The sequence below is a fragment of the Erythrolamprus reginae genome, chromosome Z (genome assembly GCF_031021105.1).
Source record: "Erythrolamprus reginae isolate rEryReg1 chromosome Z, rEryReg1.hap1, whole genome shotgun sequence".
Lineage (NCBI taxonomy): Eukaryota > Metazoa > Chordata > Lepidosauria > Squamata > Dipsadidae > Erythrolamprus > Erythrolamprus reginae.
Genome location: NC_091963.1, coordinates 33,311,344 through 33,332,277, shown reverse-complemented (window position 1 = coordinate 33,332,277; position 20,934 = coordinate 33,311,344). Strand labels below are relative to the sequence as shown.

Here is a 20,934-nt window from a genome sequence, read left to right as displayed (position 1 = left end):
ATCTGTATAGTCTGGAGGACAGAAGGGAAAGGGGGGACATGATTGAAACATTTAAATATGTTAAAGGGTTAAATAAGGTTCAGGAGAAAAGTGTTTTTAATAGGAAAGTGAACACAAGAACAAGGAGGCACAATCTGAGTTTAGTTGGGGGAAAGATTAGAAGTAACGTGAGAAAATATTATTTTACTGAAAGAGTAGTAGATGCTTGGAACAAAGTTCCAGCAGACGTGGTTGGTAAATCCACAGTAAGTGAATTTAAACATGCCTGGGATAAACATATATCCATCCTAAGATAAAATACAAGAAATAGTATAAGGACAGACTAGATGGACCATGAGGTCTTTTTCTGCCGTCAATCTTCTATGTTTCTAACCACGGTCTGTCAGAAAGGCATTCTTGTATTGGCAAGCTACAAGATCCAGTCCAAGTCCAATGATTCCAAGATGTACTGAATAAAAAACATCTGGCAATTTACTTCTTGTAGGAACCTATTCTGAAACATGGAGATGTCATCTGCAGATTGCAACAACTGTTTTTGGAATGAAAACCCAAGTTTGTTGAGACTGGTTTGATGAAAACCATGAGACCAATCCTGCAACAAGGCTGTGGAAACTGGCAGAATGAGCCCATCATTTGTCTCAAAAAAGAGCACTTTATTTACCTGCAGTCCAAAGTGTAAGCAGATCTGTGTACAAACAGAGCTCTGAGAAATGTAGGACAAGTTGGTGGCACAGGAAGGATGAGCAGGTTGAATGTTATTCATGTCACCAGAGAGTTCTTCCGTGCCCTAAAGTCTATTGTTTTTCTAAATATAGATTCAAATGCCTTGCAAATATTCTAAGACATTGAAAGACATTTAATCAAGAGAGGAGTTGCCTGATGGCTTCCACTATGGCCTCATTATAGTTGTCTTCTTAAAAATAAGAGAAGCAAATTAGACTGGAAATTACAGAAGTATCTTATTGCTACTCATTGCAGACAAGATCTTTGCCCACATTCTCCTCAACAAACTTGTCACTGTCTCAGAAAAGCAATTCCCAGACATGCAGTGTGGTTTTTGGCCAAAACAGAGTACAAGCAAATCCAGGAGTAGCGTATTGAGCAGAATAAGCTTCTTCACTATGTCCTCATTGACCTGACAAATGCATTTGACACCATAAACAGATAGACATTATAGATGCCTGAGGAAATTTTTGAAGTTGATTCAGCTGTTCCATGACAGAATGACAGGACAGATTCTTTAATGGTGATTTGTCAGCTGCATTTGCAATTTCCAATAGAATAAAATAGGCATGTATGCTAACCTTAGTCCTGTTCAATCTGTTCTTCGCTTATATGTTGCCACATGTTGTACAGGATCTGAAGAACAAAATGTCTATGGAGGTGTTCAACCATGGAGGTAATGATTGTCCGAAAGGTGTTTTTCAAAAGGTGACTGAACTTCGTTGTTTTTTTTCCTTTGAAAATGTTTCACTTGTCATCCAAAAGCTTCTTCAGTTATGGCTCGAGAATGAGGAAGGAAGGAAGATATGTACATCAGATACCAAATTGGACATGTTTTTCTTTGACCTTTACAACTTGGACACATGGACCGATAATTATTCAAGAAACTTTCTTTGCTGATTACTGATATTCCTGGCCCAGTTGATCTACAGTTGATATTGAACAAACTCTTAGATTTCTTTATGTTCTCTGACATCATTATTAATCTGAAAAAGGTTGAAATATTTTATAACCCAATGCCAATTACCAACCCAATAAGACCACAAATCAATATTGGCAGTACCTAGTTGACAATTGTAAACAACTTCAAATATTTGTGAAGCACTGTCTCAAGTGATAGATTTTTGGACAAAGGAATTGACACTAGGATCAGCAAGGCAATTTAGGCACTGGTGTAGCTGTATATCAGAATGCTTCGCGAAACGTCTATACCACAGTTTTTCAAAAATATTAATTAAAAAATACTTTGCGGTTTTTTCCCTATACCACGGTTTTTCTGGTCCGATGACGTCATACGTCATCGCCAAACTTTTAATAATAAACTTTAATAAATAAACATGGTGAGTAATAATCTAAATGATTGCTAAGGGAATGGGAAATGGTAATTTAGGGGTTTAAAGTGTTAAGGGAAGGCTTGTGACACTGTTCATAGCCAAAAATAGTGTATTTACTTCCGCATCTCTACTTCGTGGAAATTCGACTTTCACGGGTGGCCTCGGAACGCATCCCCTGCGAAAATCGAGGGAACACTGTATATATATATAAAGCATTCTGATATACAGCTACATATATATTTACTTACTTACTTTATTTATTTTATTTTATTTTATTTATATGCCATTTATTCCAAAGCAGATTCAGAGTGGCTAAGTGACATAAATACAACAATAATAAAATACAATCAGAATACACAATAAAATCAATAATATGATAAAACAATAATATCTTTTAAAAAACGTACATACACTGTAAAAAAACATACATACACTATAAAAAAACATATACACTACAGTCAATCAAGAATTGTCCTAAAAATGTGAGTTCCAGGTGTATTTATAAATGAAGAGGCAACAGCCATTGCGATCTCCAGAACATTTAAAATTTATTTAAAAATACTAAAATTAACTAAGCTTTCGTTAGTCCTCCACTACCGTTGTCAGAATGTTAAAATACCCATTGAAGACAGTTGATTTTATATAATGCTGCTCAATTTGCTCATTGCCCATGTCACAGGCCCACACCTTTCCTTCCCTCCTATAATTAACTTGGTTGTTGCTAGCTTAGTCATGTAAACCGGTGGAATTGCTGTTCCTTCTTTATCTTTTAGGTATTGCCTCTTTTTCTCCCCAAGGGTAGAGTAGGGTTAGGAGGCAATACTTTGGGTGTACTAATCATTACTCCCCCCCCCCTTGTTGTTATTCCTCTCATGATCGTGTATTGGGTCTGCCTTGTTCTACATCCCCCCCCCCCCGTCTATGTGCTCTTCCAGCATGCTCTCCTGCATGCAATTGGAGTTTGCCCCACCTTCATTAGGTTGTTTCCTATGCTGATGGGTGGGTGTGTTCAGATCTCCATCTAACCCTGATGATCCATTCCCCCTAGGCCTTTGCTGGTATCTTAACACCTGATATGCTGGTGGTATATCAATGTGTCTATGAAGGGAGTTTTTATTTGAAACTAGGCTTCTTTCAGGAGTCAGCCTCCCTATGTTTCATTATGAGCCAAAACCTCGGTCTCCTGGAAGTTAAATTCATGGCCCTGCTCCTCCATATGGGTCCAGATCTGGGAGCACTGTTCTTGGCGTCGGACTGTTAGTTTATGCTCGTTCATCCTAGTTTTTAGTTGTTTAGCCTTTTCTCCTACATAGTGGTTTGTGCAATTTCTACAGTTTATACGGTAAATTACTGAGGAAGTTTCCTCCTTTGGTAGAGTTTCTTTTGGGCGCATTACTCTTCTTACGTTTGGTCAGGTTTATGCGCCACTTTATCCCCATGTGGTGCAAGTATACGTGCAGCTGTTTAGGATACCCCTTGTATGTATGGGAGCACCTTCCACGTTGATGTTCCTCTTGCGCCTTCAGCAGGCTGCTGGGCCCTGGGTGTAATAAATCCCTCGAGTAGCCATTGTGCATGCAAATTTGGTAGAGGTATACATGCTCTTGTTGTTTGACTGCCCATGTGCTGCAGTGGGTATCTATCCTGCCAAACAATGTCCATATACACTTTATGTGCTTTAGGGTGATTGCTCTCATTGTGCAATATGCGATCCGTGCTGGTAGTTTTTCCGTACATCACTGTGTCGATGCTCCCATCTGGGTTCCGGCTGATTAGTACATCCAGGAAGGCCAATTTGCTATTGGCCTCCTCCTCCATTGTAAATTGGATGTTTGGGTATATAGAATTAAGAATTCCCATAAACCTGGTTTTGTACTGTTGCTTAATGATGGTAAATGTATCATCGACATAGTGTGTCCAAAACTTAGGTTTGTATATTTTCATTGCTTCCTGTTGTAACTGCTGGAGGACTGCCTCTATGATCACACCTGAGATTGGTGATCCCATCGGTATGCCCTTTGTTTATTCATATATTTGGCCGTCAAATGTAAAATAGGTTTTGAGGCAGAATTTCAATGATTGGATGAGGTCATCTGTGTTGGGGATTTTGTGATGTCTTGGTTCTGTTTCTAATAATAAGTTTTCGATGGTCTGAATTGCTAGCCCCTGGGGGAGAGATGTAAACAGTGAGGTAACATCGAATGACACCATTATCTCATCTTCCTTCACCACTGTTACTTTTAATCTACAGTCAATCTAATTCCAGGCCTGCCGAAAAAGCCAGGTCTTAATGGCTTTCCGGAAGACCGGTAGGGAGGAGATAGTGTGAATCTCTGGGGACAGTTGATTCCATAGGGTCGGAGCCGCCACAGAGATGGCTCTTCCCTGAGGTCCTGCCAACCAATATTGCTTGGTGGAGGGGACCTGGAGAAGGCTGACTCTGTCGTTAATCAATGCACCCCCAGTCTCTCCACAAAGCTGAAATTCTAGAGAGTTGTGGTTATCCCTTTTCTCATATAGATTTGAGTCCTGGACTCTATACTAAAAACATATCAAACAACTGGAGAAGTTTCACGTTCTCAGTACCACTCTCAGCATTTGTTGGCAAGACCATGTCTCCAACCTGGAGGTCTTGAATCATGCAGAATCCACCAGTATTACATTCCTGATTATGAGAGCCCAGATGTGATAGGTGGAACCAGTGTTCCCTCTAATTTTTTTTTCGGGTGGGTGGAAAAGTATAGTGTCTGAGCAGCAGTCCCTTCGGGACTGGGCGGCACAGAAATAATAAATAAACAAACAAACAAACAAACAAACAAACAAACAAATAAATAAATAAACCACCCTGTTTTGCCTCAGAGAATTTCAAAATAAAATACTGTACTGTGTGTCTATAACAGTGAGCTCATAATAGGGCAACTCTATCAATATCAAAATGCCACTTAAATAGTTGAGCTAGTTTCAAACTAGATTTTGATTTTCTTTCTCTCTTCCTTACTCCCATTCTTTTTCTTTCTCTTTTCCTTCCTCTCTTTTTTCTATCTGTTTCTCTCTCTTCCTCTCTCTCTCCTTCCCTCTCACTCTTTCCCTCTCGGCTTCTGGGCAGGTTTGGAAAACTCTGAGTTGATGATGATTTTTAAGTCAGAATGGATGACCACTTTATGCCTCATAATTAAGTCTATAATGTGCTAGATTATGAAAGACACCTGGAGATTGACTACGCAAGCACTATAAAGTTGCTGTAGGAGAAACTCTGTTAATTGTAATATATAACCAAGGAAAATCGATGCTTCAGCTGCTGACAGAACCTGCTGGGGAATTTTTTGCTATGTAATGAAATGTACAACTGCATGACTAGAGGAGACTTTTGATAACAGATGTTTTCGAGAAAGAGACTCATATTAAGAGATCCAAAGAGGGAGCAAGAAGGTCAATGTAGCTACACCCTATAACCTCCCTATATCTACTAGAGTAGGTTAAATCTTTCATATATTTGGTCTATTAGGTATAAGCAAATAAAAAAAACTGAAGTTGATTAGATCTTTCTGTCTGGGCTTTAGTCTGACCCTTATGAGGTCTTCATGGATTTTGAAGATAAACGCCACCAAAACCTGATAGAAAATTGTATGCATCGCAATTAGAATTACCACAGTAGTGAATGGCCAGTGCTCCTAATGTGCTAAATTCTGATTCCATTTCCACATCCAAGATGAAATGCACAATGTCATTTCTTTCAACTCCGAGGATTATCATAGAAGTCTTACCTCTATATTTATGGCAAACTGAACAAATGTTTGAACAGGTTTGCCAGTAGTTATATTTTGTAAAAGGAAAAATAGAATCTTTTTTTAATAGTGAGTTTTTATTTTATTTTATAACATACAAAAATTCTAGTTTCAATTGAACAGTGTGTTATCTGGGTACAAATCATTTTGGGAAATAATAGTCAAAAGTATTCAAAAGTATTCATTACAATAGTATCGATTATAGTAGTAATAGTAGTAGTAATAGTAGTAGTAGTCCTCCTCCTCGTCATCATCATCATCATCATCGCAGCTATCCATTTCTGCACATTCTAGAATTTTTAAGTCACCTTTTCATCTGTTGGAATATTTTCACTTTTTCACTGTTGTGCAAATATTATTCTAACTGTAGTCAGTAAATGTCAAATCAAATATACATTCATTTTATTATATCTGTCCAGTAAAATGCCCTCAAAAAAGTCTCTGATTTCAAATCAATATGCTATTTTGTCATTTTTTCCAGCCATGTATTTACTTTTGTCCAATATTTTTTCGCTTTTTGACATACTGTATATGAATAGTATGAAGCAGTGTCTGATGACATTTCCAACATTTTACAGATTTGCCCTTAAACATCTTTGCTAACCTCAAGGGCATTATTAAACATTTTATAAAGATTTATTTGTATGAAGTAGACATTGTTAATTTATTATTTCTATCCCATAGATTTTGCTATGTATTTAACTGAATCAAATAGCCAAAAATTTTAGCCTATACTATCATTATCTCTTTTACTTGTTCATCTTAATACTTAACAAGTACCTATATGTTTTCTTTATTAATTTTTCATCTGTCTCTGTTAATATCTGATCTAATTCCGTTAATTCTCTATATAAATCATACATTTTAACATCCTTCTTATATCTAGATCTGCACACATGACCACCATTTATCCCAATCCCTTGGTCACTTAGATCTTGCTTAGTTTTAAATTCTCCTCTATATCTTTATATCTTGTATAGTATCTTGGTAACATTTTCTATATCATCAACATTTGGATAAATCAGTGCCTCCGTTGTGGAGAGACAGATCAGTATTTTCAAATAATGTTGTTCTTTAATTTTCTCACATACTACTAATAATGCATTTTTCATATAGTGTCTTTGGAAATAGCTGGGTATTTTGGTTTTTTCCATACTATAACAAAGCATGCCAACCTAGTTCAAGATCATGTCCCTCCAAGATGAATAGTTTTTTGTTCCTTAAGCCAATCGTTGAGTGCCACAAAACTGAAACTCAGAGAAGGGTGGATGTCTCTCAGCCATTTTTTCTTCCATCCCATCAAAAATGCAACCCAGAAGGTAATCGCAGCTGATTATATCAACAACTCAAAAGGAATTGTTCAGAAAATAAATAATTATATTTCTCCTCTCTTTATTCCAATATAAGTTATATATTTGGCCAACCAGTCCATTTTCATAAGAAGCCAAACTGGAAAATAATGTTATCTGCTGCAGTAAAGGTTTGTTAACTTTTGGTTCTGATCAAACATTGGCATCAGAAGGGGATAAGAATAGAATATTTCAGATAAGTTTTCCGAACAAGGAGGAGGAAGAACACTCATATGCGCTTCTATATTCAGAGGCTAGCCTGGAAGTTGGGTAGCTACAGAAGTAAACTATTAGTAATGCATTGCTATATGCAAGAGCTTTCTGGGTTCAAAGGAAATAGAAAAGATCAAGAGAAATGGGGCAAAGCAAGGGATGTATTCAGAAATGTATTAAGAATCTGGCAGTAATACCTTCTATAGTCTTCGAATCTATCTAATATATATGTAATCTATGTAATATATAAATCAAATATTCAGACACTGAGGGGTTTTTTTGTTCTTTGAAAAAGTAGTAAGTAGGTTTTGGATTTTCTGAATGCTTGCAGATCTTCCCTTCAAACTTCACTTTAAACTAAAAGTTTTTAACTTCCTCTTAACCTAGATATTTCAAATACCCTTTCAAAAATATTTTACAAGCTTTAGGAATTACTAAGAATAAATAAATGCATTTTCAACTCCACTTTTTATTAAAACTTTCTTTCAATTACATACATCAGACATAAAAATATATCCTAATTCCAATTAATTCATTAAGTTTAAGTCACTTCTTCCAACTTTTCTTCATAATTTTTTTTTTGTTCTCTGGAATGTCTCTATCAAGTAATTATAAATTTCTCTTTTTCTCAAGGCTTTCTCAACATAGTTAGTAGCATGGAGAAAAGGTCCCAGACTTATCCCCTTGAAAGTTGGAGATATTTTTGAAACTTCTTTCAATTGTGTTGGGAGGTTTATTTAAACCATCATAATGAAGATTAGTGCCATTTATTTTCCAAAATTGCAATTGAGTCCTTTGCATTGTCAGATACTTGTGAAATTGCCTCAGTGGTTTCATAGCTTTCTGTACATAATTGCATATATGAAGAAGTTTGAATAGTTTTTTTTAACATGTCTGGAACATAGTTCACCTATAAACTGGTTTTATTTAATTTCTTTTCAGATACATCTCTAATAATTTGCTCTTCCATCTTCTTAACTCCATTATTAGCTAAAGAGGGTTTTTTTTGCAGATCACTTAAAAATTACTGCCCAATCAGGATTAATATAAATCAGAGTTTTAACTACCCACAGACCAAGTTACAAATCATTTAAGATATGTAAACTAAAACCACAACTTTCTACTTTATATTTCTCCATCAAAGTTTTTTTTAAAAAAAAAAGATACTCCACTTCCTTATTTTAGCTTGCCTTTATGAACCCTCTTCTTTTGCTTAACAATAAAGAAATCCACCAAATCGTGCAGATCCAGGAGTGGGTTCCATTTACCTTCGCCACCAGTTCACATTGCTTGGGTCCTGTCATGCAATTTCACTTCCGTGCATGCTCAGTAGCAGGATTCAGACTGAAACACAGCTTAGGAGCTGATCAGCTGTGCTTTGGGTGAAAAAATAAAGGTCAGTGTTAACCTGGGGGGTAGGTGGGAGGGCCCTTTTTCAAGCCGCGGAAGAGAAGAGGAAAACTGAAAAATTCATGAAAAAAGATGGTGGCATCCATGAATCAGCACCGACCGAACTGGATCCGTGACACCATTGTTGTGTCACCAATAGGTTGGTAACGGTTCAGGCAATATGGTCCAAACTGGGAGGGATCCAGATCTTCAAAAAGAAATGACAAGCTGTGGCTAAAGAGAGCCTCTCTTAGCTTAATAAAGATTAATAGTTCTTAGAAGTAATTAAGAAATGAAAGCAACAACTTATTGTCTGTTTGAAAAATAAATGTGAAAACAGCTGTTTTTTCAATAACGAAGTGATTGTGGTCCTGACCACCAATTTATCACTCACTCCGAAGTACAGTTCCTGAAGTTACTTGAAGACCTGACCACCAATTTATCACTCACTCCGAAGCACAGTTCCTGAAGTTACTTGAAGACCTTTGCTGTATGAAGCATTTTGTGAGATGATTTTAGGACTCTTCCTATTCAGGAGAGTTGTACAAACTAAAGAAATGCTCTTTCCTTCTGTTACTAAGTTAAAAAAGCAACAGTCTGGAGAATAACCCTTCAGATCTCGCCATGGTCATAAGTTGACCATCTTCTCTAGAAACTACTGATTTGACTATCAGAATGAACTGTTACAAATTTTTGATTGTCTTCATTACAGTCAAAGCAGTTGCCACCAATTTTTAAATACATGTTTCTCCCTCATGGTGGATATAGCAGCCGTGCATCGGTTAACCTGTCTGCTCGATGGTGGGACTGAGCCTTCCAAAACTTCTAATGTTGTTGTTGTTGATTCCTGGCTCCAGTTCATTTCCTCAGTCGCTCAGCTTCAGATTGTTGTGCTACAGCTCTTCCTTTCTAAAGTGTTTGGAGAATAATTTGGTGAAAAATAAGTGCCGACATTGATTGCCTTCTTACTGTGAGTTCGCTCCAATTTGATTGTCTGCTCATGGGGGTTGGGGTGGGGGCAAAGAATTCATTCTTCCTGCATATTCCCTCTCCTACTTGAATTGTCCCTGAGGGCTCTCGGGCACAGCGCTAGGCAGCAATGTGTTCTTTTGTCCTTCTTTTGGCTACCTTTGTGGCTTTCAGTGATCTAATCAGCTGGCAGAAAACTCAGCCAGCTTTCCTAAAATTCTCAGCAGCCATTTTTAGCTTCAAACCACCCAGCCTAGATGACAAGGAAGAAACGAAACTACTTTTAAGATTGGTAGTTTCGTATTCAGTCCAAATAATTAGGATTTCTGATTACTGATAAGAGAGAATCGGGATTCCTCATTAACAAAGTGACTCAACAACATCGCTCCCTCCTCCATTTTCCTCTCTCCCACAGGACACAAGGCAGCGGTGACTATTTTTTAATGGTAGTTTGGCCCGGCAAAAGTTACAACAACCTATCCACAGCAGTAAGCTATCTCTGCAAGTGAAAGAGCCCATCCTGGGATGGCATCCAGATAGAACCACCAGCCTCATGGGGAAAGGAGGCAGGCAGCAAATAGAATAATCCAACAAGTACATTAAACAATTTTTCCTGCTTCTGATAGTAATTACATTGAACTACTTTAGGGGCAGCTGACCATCCCAGTGGAGTGGGCGCACTCCCAGATCGACAGCGTGCCACGTCCATAAGACATAACACCAATGACTGGCAGAGCCACACCCCAGGTCACGGCTATTAGGCAAATCCAATTAAAATCTAATATATATTAACATCTAATTTGCCAAGCCCCTGAGAAGGCATAAACAGGGAGCCTGAGCCTGGATAGCCCACATCATAAATAACCCAAGCATGGATTCGGCTAATACTTCCTTTCCATCTTGTGAAACAGAGAGGACCAAAACCTCATAAGAAGACCAAGGCTTAGAGAAGATAGACAAGGTCTACAAGCCTTCATTCAAAAAACATACTTCCAAGAATATGAGTGCTATGAAGGCAGCTGAAAAGTGTCACCACAAAGCACTAGACCAAATACGCAAGAAGGCAACTGCCAAATGTAAAAATGTCTCCTCCCCTACTCAAAGGGGATTAGATTGGACCGGGCTAGAATCGATTGTACCCAATTAAGACTTCCAATTATGGGGTCCTGGGACAGATTTCCTCCCTTTGGCAGAGGTGGCCACTCTCAAAGCCATGTCCAAGTACATCTCTCTAGAGGCCTTCTTCAGGCCTTCATCAACTGCTCCTCGTTCAACCCAAGGAGCCAAACCCACTTTTTCAGATGATATGAAAGCCTTAGTGGCAGAAGCCGTTCAGCAAGGCATTGCAGTGAGTATGCAGAAGGCCCGCCAACAAGAGAATTGGCACTATTCTTCTTGCTGTTACAAGGGTCATCAACAAGGGGAAGCAGAACTGGATTTTGCTCCAACTGGACATCGGGGAGCTGATTGCCTAGAGGAAGAAGAAGAAGAAGAGGCGGTGGAGGAGGAAGAACTGCTTTTGACTGCTCTGGAGAAAAGTAGGTCGCAGGTGGAACTCTGTTAGGATGCGGACACACAGCCAGAGCAACCTGTAAATAGTCCTATTTCCCATCCACTTATTCTGGCCATTGCTCTACAAGGCCAAGATAGTGGCGGGCTGGACCCCACATCCATTAGCTTGACCCCAACCAAGCCCGAGACAAGACAGATCCACTATTTTGCAAACAACCAATGGCATAGGAGGTATTTCCTGCAGCAAAAATATCACCCATCAGTGGGCTCCCACAGGCTCCGGACCTAATCCATTGGCAGCAGAGAAGTGTCTGTATAACGTGGTTCTGGACCTATCAAAGATTCTCCAGGTTCCGGCATTAGACACTCCTATTGTTGCCCTGCCCATGGCTTTCAGTGTACCAAGTGATCCAGCAGAATCCGTATGACCAGAGGATCACTGGATGGAGCTCTCCCTTCAACAGGCGCATCAGTCCTCTGCGTGGGCCATCCGCGCAGCCACCACAGCATCCTTCTTTCCAAGGTCCTCTCTAATCTGGCTTCGATAGTGGCAGGAAAAGACATCATGCACAAAGAGCCGCTCCTGCCAGGATCTCAACAAATTGACCACAGCGGCTCAGATCATGGCAGATGTATTCTTAACCGCAGCTAGATTTGCATCTCGGTCGCTGGGGACAGCAGTGACAACTCAATGGCTCTTATGGCTTAAAAACTGGCAGGAAGATGCACGCCACAAATGGAAATTGGCTACGGCACGATATGAAGGGGAGCATCTCTTCGGCAAATTCTTAGAATCACTTATCATCAAGAATCACTTCAGGAATATGAATTACATTTGTCATGTAGGTCTAGTTTAGACTTGCTGCTTTAGTTTTGCTTCCTTACAATACTGTAGTCATTATTGAAAATGCTTTCTTGTATACACGTTACATGCATATGCATATAAATAATTTGGTCCTGCTTTTTAAAGTTCATAGTTTATAAAAACCTCAGCTGTTAACCCCTGCTTCCTGGAACAATACCCCCCCTAAAGTCAGGTCAGTCCCCATCCTATTATAAATGTCATATTTTCTCTTTCTCTTTTTATTACTGTTTTATATTTGACGTGCTTATTGCATGTTGTTAGAGTTGCTTGGGTAGGTGGCATATACATTTTCTATAGATAATGATTGCCAGAATATGATGACTTGAAAATGAATATAGATAATTCTTAACTTGCAACCAAACATACAGTGATTGTTTGAAGTTATGACAGACTCAAAAAATGGACTTATGATCTGGATTTAAACTTCTGATGTCCAAGCCTCACCTGTGGTCACATGTGATCATATTTTGAGTTCTCAACAACCAACATTTCTAACCATTGGCAGCATCTCACAGTCACATGACTGTGATTTATGATGCTTTTGCTGGAAACCAGTATTTACTTTCAGTTTCTATACCATTATGAACTTGCTTAATGACTGCAGTGTTTGCTTTATGACCACCATGTCCTTTTGTGTCTGCCACATTTATAACAACTGCCACAAAAAATGGAAAAATCCTGACTGTCCTGATTTATGAGTTAAATTGTGGGCTCAATTAAGTCTAGGATTACCTGTAATTTGTATGTATTAATCTAACTCCTTATTCATAGCTCTATATTCTTTGCGATATTAAACAATAAAAAAAGCAAAGATCCAAATGCAAGCCTGATTTTGGAACATAAATTACTCAGTTGCTCTTTGAGATGACCTGAGGTACAATCTCTCTCTTTGAGAAGTACAAATGAAATAAAGCCCTTTGGGCTTTCTGGATCTCACCAGTTTCCAGTCCCACTGGTCATAGTATCGTCTAGATCCAAGTTGTCAAACCTGATTTCATTGAAGGCTGCATCAGGGCTGTGTTTGATCTCGGAGGGCTGGAGGTAGGTGTGGCTATGGTGTGTATGTGTGGGGAGTGTCAGGGGGTGCACCTGTGGTGGCCAAGTATTAAGGCAGATTTCCCTGAGACCCTCTCTCACTCTAATTGTACAGGTAACCCTCAAGTTATGAATGTAATAGAGCTTGCCAATTACATTCATAACCTGAGGATTCATTTGATTGAATTAGGTTAAATGAACGTGATCACTCCCTGCTTTCCCCAATGCATTTGTTCATTGAATGCACAGGTCATTAAATGCACATGAGGTATCTCTGAGTGGGGAAGAGCATGTGGGGCCTAGTGTTGCAGCAGGCCATCCAAGGCCTCCTCCCATCCACTGAGATACCTCATGCCCCCCTGGAGTCCCCACAATTGCTTCCCCCACCCCATCGTGCCCTGACAGGTCTCCACAGACTAGGCCTGCTTTGCTAGCCTCCCAGATTCCACTTAGTCCTCCCCACCCAATTTCCCATGGATTATTTACTTTTTGAAGCTCTCCAGAGCTACAGAAGAGGCTGACCCAAAGTGAAGCCAAAGTGATGATGATGACAAAGCTGTAATAATGTGAAATCTAAGGAAAACTTTTTTGCCAGGATCCTTTGGTAGTAGAAAAGCCTTGTGCTTCAGGGATTGAGGCAGCAGCAGCAGCCAATCAATGAGGAGCTTGCTTCCTTTGTCTTGTGGGGCTGAACTACAAGCCAGTTATTGATTGGCTGCCATGCCCCAATCTTTGAAGCTGCTTATTCGAATTAGCCAGTCAGCAGCAAGCAGGGGGTTGCTCCTCACTGGCCAGACTGGGCTCAGACTAAGCCTGCAAGCCCTCATGGCAGATAAGCTAGTCTTCTATTCAGATGGGGAAAACTCTTTTCCTTATGTCTCACATTCTTACAGCTTCATGGGCTTCTGAATAAAAGACTTTAGCTTCTCTGCCACATGGGTCAGCTTCTTCTGGAGCTCTTTGAAAAGTAAATACAGTAACAAGTTGGGGAAGGCTTGTGGAGGGCCAAATTTAGCCCACAGAAGTTCTGTTTCAACCAGCAGCAGGCTGAGGGAGGCCTTTCAAGGCTCCCACACATGCCCCATTTTCGTTAGCAGAGGCACTGTGGGCCGGTTCTTTGCTATTTCCAAGCTGGCCCCATGGGCCAGAGCTAATCACCCCGCAGGCCAGATCCAGCCTGTGGACTTTGAGTTTGACATCTGTGTTCCAGATTAGCTTAATTGCTTGATAGTGATTTCTTCTGGATGACGATTTCCAGAAGGTTCTAAAAGGGATTATTGCTTTACTGGACAGTTAAATTATAAGGTGATTCGGTGCTCCTGTTTTTCAATATATTTTTATGAAAGTACTGCCCAGTTAGGTGCACCCAGGAAGCCATTTATAGAACACCAGTCATATTTTTCAAAAGTCAAAGTTTTTGAGCCATATTATTTCTACTAGAAGTCATGATCCTTACTTAACCTTACTTAACATACAACATTAAAATGGTGTATTTTAACATTTTACAAAAGAAATTCAAGAACACAATCCTTACTTTGAAGAAAATGTCAGAACAAGTTGTAATCTAAGTTTAAAAGTAAAAACCTTTTGGTTAAAAAGCTTGTTATAAGCTTATCGTTGCTCTTTAAAAAGCATGAAAAATGTTGATAATATTTATATTACTCATGCTGGATTCTTTTAAAGACTCATGCATGAGCCAAAAGAGACCTTTGCCAGTTTATTAATACTTGGTTTTAAAAAAAGGTGTTTAAAAATTAAATAAGCATTGTTAAACAGAAACATTAATCTGGAAATATTTTCTAATGTTTATATTGGACTTTCTTATCTTTCTATCTCTCTATGTTTGTGTGTACTGAAGTAAATGAACTCCATAAAAACATTGCAAATGATTAAACTCCTTTAAAATGTCAGATATTTAATCTTAATTAGACACTTCAATGTAAAGTAGTCTGGCTATGCAGAGCCTATACACCTGTAAATTACTTTCCCCCAAAGTTAAGAACATTGAATTTTTACAGTATATTTTTACAATGAACAGAAAGTTGGATCCTTATCCTTTGGCCTGCAGAAGATTTCCACTGCTTGAAAGACTATAAATGGTTCAGAAGGGCTGTTTAGATGTGAGAGACAAAATGAAATTGTTTGAAAACTCTCAATGTTCCAGGGAAATTGAATTGTACAGTTTAGGATATAGGATTGGATAATATTAAATGGTATAATTGTTAATCTTGGTAAGTTTCATCTTTATTTTGATCATCACCAAACATCCCACCATTCTAAGTGATGTTTAAGATTTTGGAGAATTAAAACACGCACATGAAATTGCAACATAGTCCACCTTATTTATATCATCTGTGATGATTATTTACTATTACAGCATTTATGGAGGTCACAGTTTCTAGGGTCAGATGATTTGTAATTCAGACTTTATATGAGCAGATGATCACAATCTAAGTTTAATTTAAATGAGCAGATTGGAGCATCTAAATCATAGCCCAGAGATGCCCAACTTTGACAACTTTAAGACTTCTGGACTTCAGCGCCTAGAAATCCCCAGGCAGCATGACTGGCTGAGGAAAATTGGAGTTGAAGTCTACGGGCTTCAAGTTTCAAGGTTAGACACACTTGTCATAGATTATTTTTTCTTTTCCATGATTCTTCCCCCCCTCCTTCCCTATATCCAAAAACTTGAATTTTAGCTAAAAGTATAATAGTCCAGCTACGCTAACATTCAGGCAAGTCAATATAATTTCTCTTGGCTGCAGCTTCTTGTTCAAAAATATATACAGCAGTAAGTTGTACCAAACTGCTTTGAAACCCATCAAATTGGATAACACCTTTTGACCAGAAAATTTTGTCCTGGTATTCATTGTTTGTTTGGTACTCAACTCAGAAGCTAAACCATTGTTGGTTGCTCCATGACTCACTACATCATTCCTTGAACGAAAAATGTACAATAAAAATACAATACAATAAATATTTAGTTTTATGCTATTTTCCTCCCCCAAAACTAACATCATGATAATAATAATAATAATAATAATAATAATTATTGTTGTTGTTGTTGTTATTTTTGTTGTTGTTGTTGTGAGCCGCCCTGAGTCTACAGAGAGGGGCGGCATACAAATCTAATAAATAAAATAAATAAATAAAATAACATGCGCCTTATACTCCGAAAAACACTGTTATGTTTTGTAATGAATTCAATACTTTCTTTTTCTTTATAAGTTTCATTTTTAGTAAAAAGATATACTGTTCTACTAATGATTTTTACCCATTTTACTTAGCAATTTTTTTTTCATCCTTCTTAGGTTATTTGATGTATGCACAGTGTCCCGAACTGAACGAGAGACAAAATTAACACTGGTGTTTGAACATGTTGATCAAGACTTGACCACTTACTTGAATAAAGTTCCAGAGCCTGGTGTTCCTAGTGAAACTATAAAGGTATCAAAAGGGGAAGGAGGAAGAAGAATTTGTACATAAGCTTTTTATTAAATGTATAATATTGTTAAAATGTACATTTAATAAAAAAATGTTTATGCTAAAAAAACCTCATTTTTAAAAAATAATTGAAAGGCCAGAGTGTTTATTATTAGCTGTTAAAAGGAAGGAACTACAGCTCAATGGTAAATATCATGTTTTGCATGAAGATTCCAGGTTTTGAAGGCATTTCCTTCTATAGCTTAAATGCTGGCTGCTACTTATAGTAAAATAAAAATGCTGAGTTAGATGAAGCAGTGGACACAGTATAAATAACTGCTATATAATTTTGTTATGATGGTCTAGAATTTTGTTATCTCCTACTTGATATATTTTTTTCCTACATTACTTATACTAATAGGTGGGAATGAAAAAAAATCACAACTGTTTGCAAACTACTCTAGACTTGTCAGGTAACAGAGTCCCCTGCGACAGCATTGATAAATGTTAAAGACAAAGTTATGATTTTTTTTGTGTGCCATGACTTTTCCCAACTTATCCTGATTCAAAAAGGAAATGGTAATTCAGAGCCCACATTAACGTACACATCATGTTTGTCAATAGCTTTTTAAAGGAAGCTTTGTCTTTCCCCCCCAGACTATTGCTTCTTTGAGTAGTTGACCGCAGGCATGATGTGCACATCAATAAGTGCTTCAAATCATCTTTTCCCTTTTGAATCCAGATATTGTAGTGTCCTAATAACCTCTTGTATATTAAGAGTGTATTTAAAAGCAACAATATTTATCAGCTCTATGACTTGGATGTTATTTTAGAGTTAGACACGTTATAATTTTATGTTATTTAACCTACTTTCCATGCTGTATATTGTTTTAGTAGATGTTCAAGAATCTTATTGTACATGCATGTGAAATTGTGAAATGTGGGGATTCGAAGTGTTCTTAAGGATATATGTATGTATATATTTGGTTAGTCAGATATTTCTATTCATATGCGTGAAAGTGGTTCCGGAAATATTTGAAAATACATTTTAAAAAGAAATACTTCTTTCCTAAGCATCTACATAATTTGTAGCTTTCCTGCTGAAGCAGAATAGACTTAGTGGTTAACCTTATGACTGAATTCTGAGGATGACATAAATGGGGGAATCAAATCTGTTCAAATAGAACTTCCTTCATTTGGAGAATGATTTTATCTTCTAAGGAAAGCCCAGACAAAGGCATACATTATTAGAGTTAAAATATAGCTGGCTGCAAACAAAAAATAATGCATGGAAACATAAATGAAATACAGAGCTGTACTGTTTGGGTGATTAATCCTTTAGACATTTGGCCGATTAAAATATTTTCACTTCAATAAAGTGGGCCTAATATTGCAGAACCTAAAAGATTGTGCAGTTAAGGGGGAAAAAGGCACCCAGTTAAAATTCTTCTGAATTGGCATTTCTTCAGAATGGAAAAATTCTGTCTTCTTCTCTCTCTTTCTTTGGGGAGTGGGTATATTTTTAATTTTTACCCTATCAGTATGCATGCAAAATAAGATCTGAGGGGGAAAATCTTACATTATTTTAAATATGGTAAAACATTCAAAGATTTACTTAATTGCACATGCATACTAAAGATAATTTCAGCAAAAAAAATATCACACTATTATTTTTAGATGTATATCGACTTTGAAATTTTTTTGGTGTCATACGTTAAACCATATTTTAGGGTTATGTAATCAGATTTTCTGCTTCTCTGTCATTGGTCATGTGAAAGTGTTCATAATATTTCCTTCAAATAACTTCTGTTTCTTATTTATTTAAGCAAGCCAACTGCATAACCCACAGTTTTACGTTGGCTTGTTTTCAACAAACAGTGGTTAACATTAACCAGAATTCAATGGTTAAAGTTGTTGGTAAGCAAAATCATCTAAAGTACTTACAGCTGCATCATAGAAGAAAAAACAAAGAGCAAAAATTAAAGGATTTTTTATCATGATGCCTGGACTCAACTAACATATCAAGTACATTTTGTTTTCAATGGTTTTGATTGTTGCTGTGACTACAGATAGCTAGGAAGCAGTCTAGTATTTGAGTTCAGAAATAATATGCCTTGACTGTATAGAAACTTTTGCAAGTCCATAGAAGTCTGTACTATAGAGGAATATAATTGTAAGGGAACAATAGTTAGCATGTTTGAAATCCAGCTGTCAAAACTGAAGGTGTAGATCACACTAAGCTTTTTAAGTATGAAAGAAAGCAATTTTGTGTGGAAGATTGGGGATTGAATAAAGGTTAGATACAGAACTAGGTTGCAGAAATAGAACAACATTGAAGATTTACAGCCATTCATTTAGTAATGATTTGAAATTAAGATTTGATTTTAAAAAACGACTTATTGCTAGTCCTCCCACTCATGACTATTACAGCATCTTCACAGTCATATGATCATAATCCAAGAAATTGCTCATATTTATAATAGTTGCAGTGTCCTGGGATTATGATTGTCATTTTCAACTTCCACAGCTGGTTACCAATAAGCAAAATCAATGGAAAAATTGGCAGGAAAGGTTGCAAATTGTGATCTTGCGTCTTATTTAACAACCACAGTGATCGACTTTACAAAAATGGCAAAAAAGGTAGTAAAATAGGGTGCAATCATGTGATGTCACATTTAATTTTTGCACCATTTAACAATGAATTTTCTAATATCAACTATGGTTGTAAATTTCGTAATGCCTTTCGTAAGCTCCTCAAAACCCACCTCTGCCATCAGGCATGCGAGAATTAAGATAATCTTTCCCCCTAGGCTTCTACAATTTATGCATGGTATGTTTGTATGTATGATTGGTTTTATAACAAGGGTTTTTAGCTGTTGTAGTATTGGATTTTTACATTCTGTTTTTTGTCACTGTTGTTAGCCCCCCCGAGTCCACGGAGAGGGGCGGCATACAAATCCAATAAATAAATAAATAAATAAATAAATAAATTAAGGACTACCTGTATGGGAAGTGCTTCAGACCATGTTCAATCACTGGTCTATCCAGCTTAGTATTATTGCTACCAGCTGTCAGTGGAAAATCAGAGAATGACCCTGGAGCTCACACTGTGTGCTCTACCATTGAATTATGTCCCTTTCTGGATGATTAAGCATCAGCAGTTACTCTGACAAAATTGTTAATCTGTCAGTGAAAGTAGAATAGAATATTTTACAAGTCAAACAAAATGCTTACAACCTAAGCACGTATCTTCTGTGACATGATAATATCTATATAATACTAAACCCACTATCAGCGATACTGGACTAATAAGCAGAGCATTTCAGTACTGTAAAATATAAGGAGATTATGATTTGATAGAAATGATTTAATTAAAATAAAGCATAAAGTCCACTATTTGGTTGAGATGGAATCTCATTTACACTAAGCTTTTTTATCTCCCCAAAGTAAATTCAAACATGACTGAGGGTCACATTTTCTACTTATTTCTCCTTCAAATTACTCCTTTATATTCTCTTATTTTTCTGTACTCTTTCTTGCATCTGAAGTGTTGTTACATCCTTGGTGCTCTCTGAGCTTCTTTCTTTTCTTGCAGATGTTTCATTACTCAAACAAGGTAACATCATTTTTTCCAGTATCATCTGGATACCAAAAATGATGATGTTACCTAGTTTAGGTAAACATCTTCAAGAAAAAAAAAGTTCAGAGAACACCAAGCACTTTTTTCAATCCTAAACCGCAGATATTCTCTTTTACTGTTTTCTTTTAACTCTTTGACTCTTGACTGATTCTCTACCTGATTTTTATTCAATTCTCAATCTCCCCACAACATTGTTATTCTCATATTTAGGGCTTTTAACTAATTTATATCTTTCAATAGTTGGACTTCAAGCATTCTAATCATGATTGCTCTCTCACAATTATAATTCTTACAAACTCTTAGATTAGAGGCTTCTATATACACTGCTCAAAAAAAAAAAAAGGGAACACTCAAGTAACACATCCTAGATCTGAATGAATGAAATACTTCTCATGGAATACTTTGTTCTGTACAAAATCAAATGTGCTGACAACAAAATGAAATTGATTGTCAATCAGTGTTGCTTCCTAAGTGGACAGTTTGATTTCACAGAAGTTTGATTTACTTGGAGTTATATTCTGTTGTTTAAGTGTGTTCCCTTTATTTATTTTTTTGAGCAGTATACTATAGGTGCAAAGGTTTTATACGTGTATAAAATAGTTTATCTTGAAATTAGCTTTAATAAATATCTCTGTTGGATAAGTGGAGCAAGAATATAAGAGAGAGAGGAGGAGGAATTATGATTGTACTTCTCCCA

The 20,934-nt window shown here is 37.3% G+C and overlaps 1 protein-coding gene across 10 annotated transcripts in view; it reads left to right on the top strand.

Moving 5' to 3' along the window:
* CDK6 (cyclin dependent kinase 6) overlaps positions 1–20,934 on the top strand; it is a 185,341-nt gene that overhangs the window by 36,306 nt on the left and 128,101 nt on the right. For all 10 annotated transcript variants that reach the window (XR_011556962.1, XR_011556961.1, XM_070729591.1 and 7 more), the window contains one exon: positions 16,486–16,621. Coding sequence is in view for 8 of the 10 variants with exons in the window: in XM_070729591.1 (XP_070585692.1) it covers positions 16,486–16,621 (136 nt within the window). In the remaining 2 variants the exon portion in view is untranslated. The remainder of the gene's footprint in view (positions 1–16,485; positions 16,622–20,934) is intronic.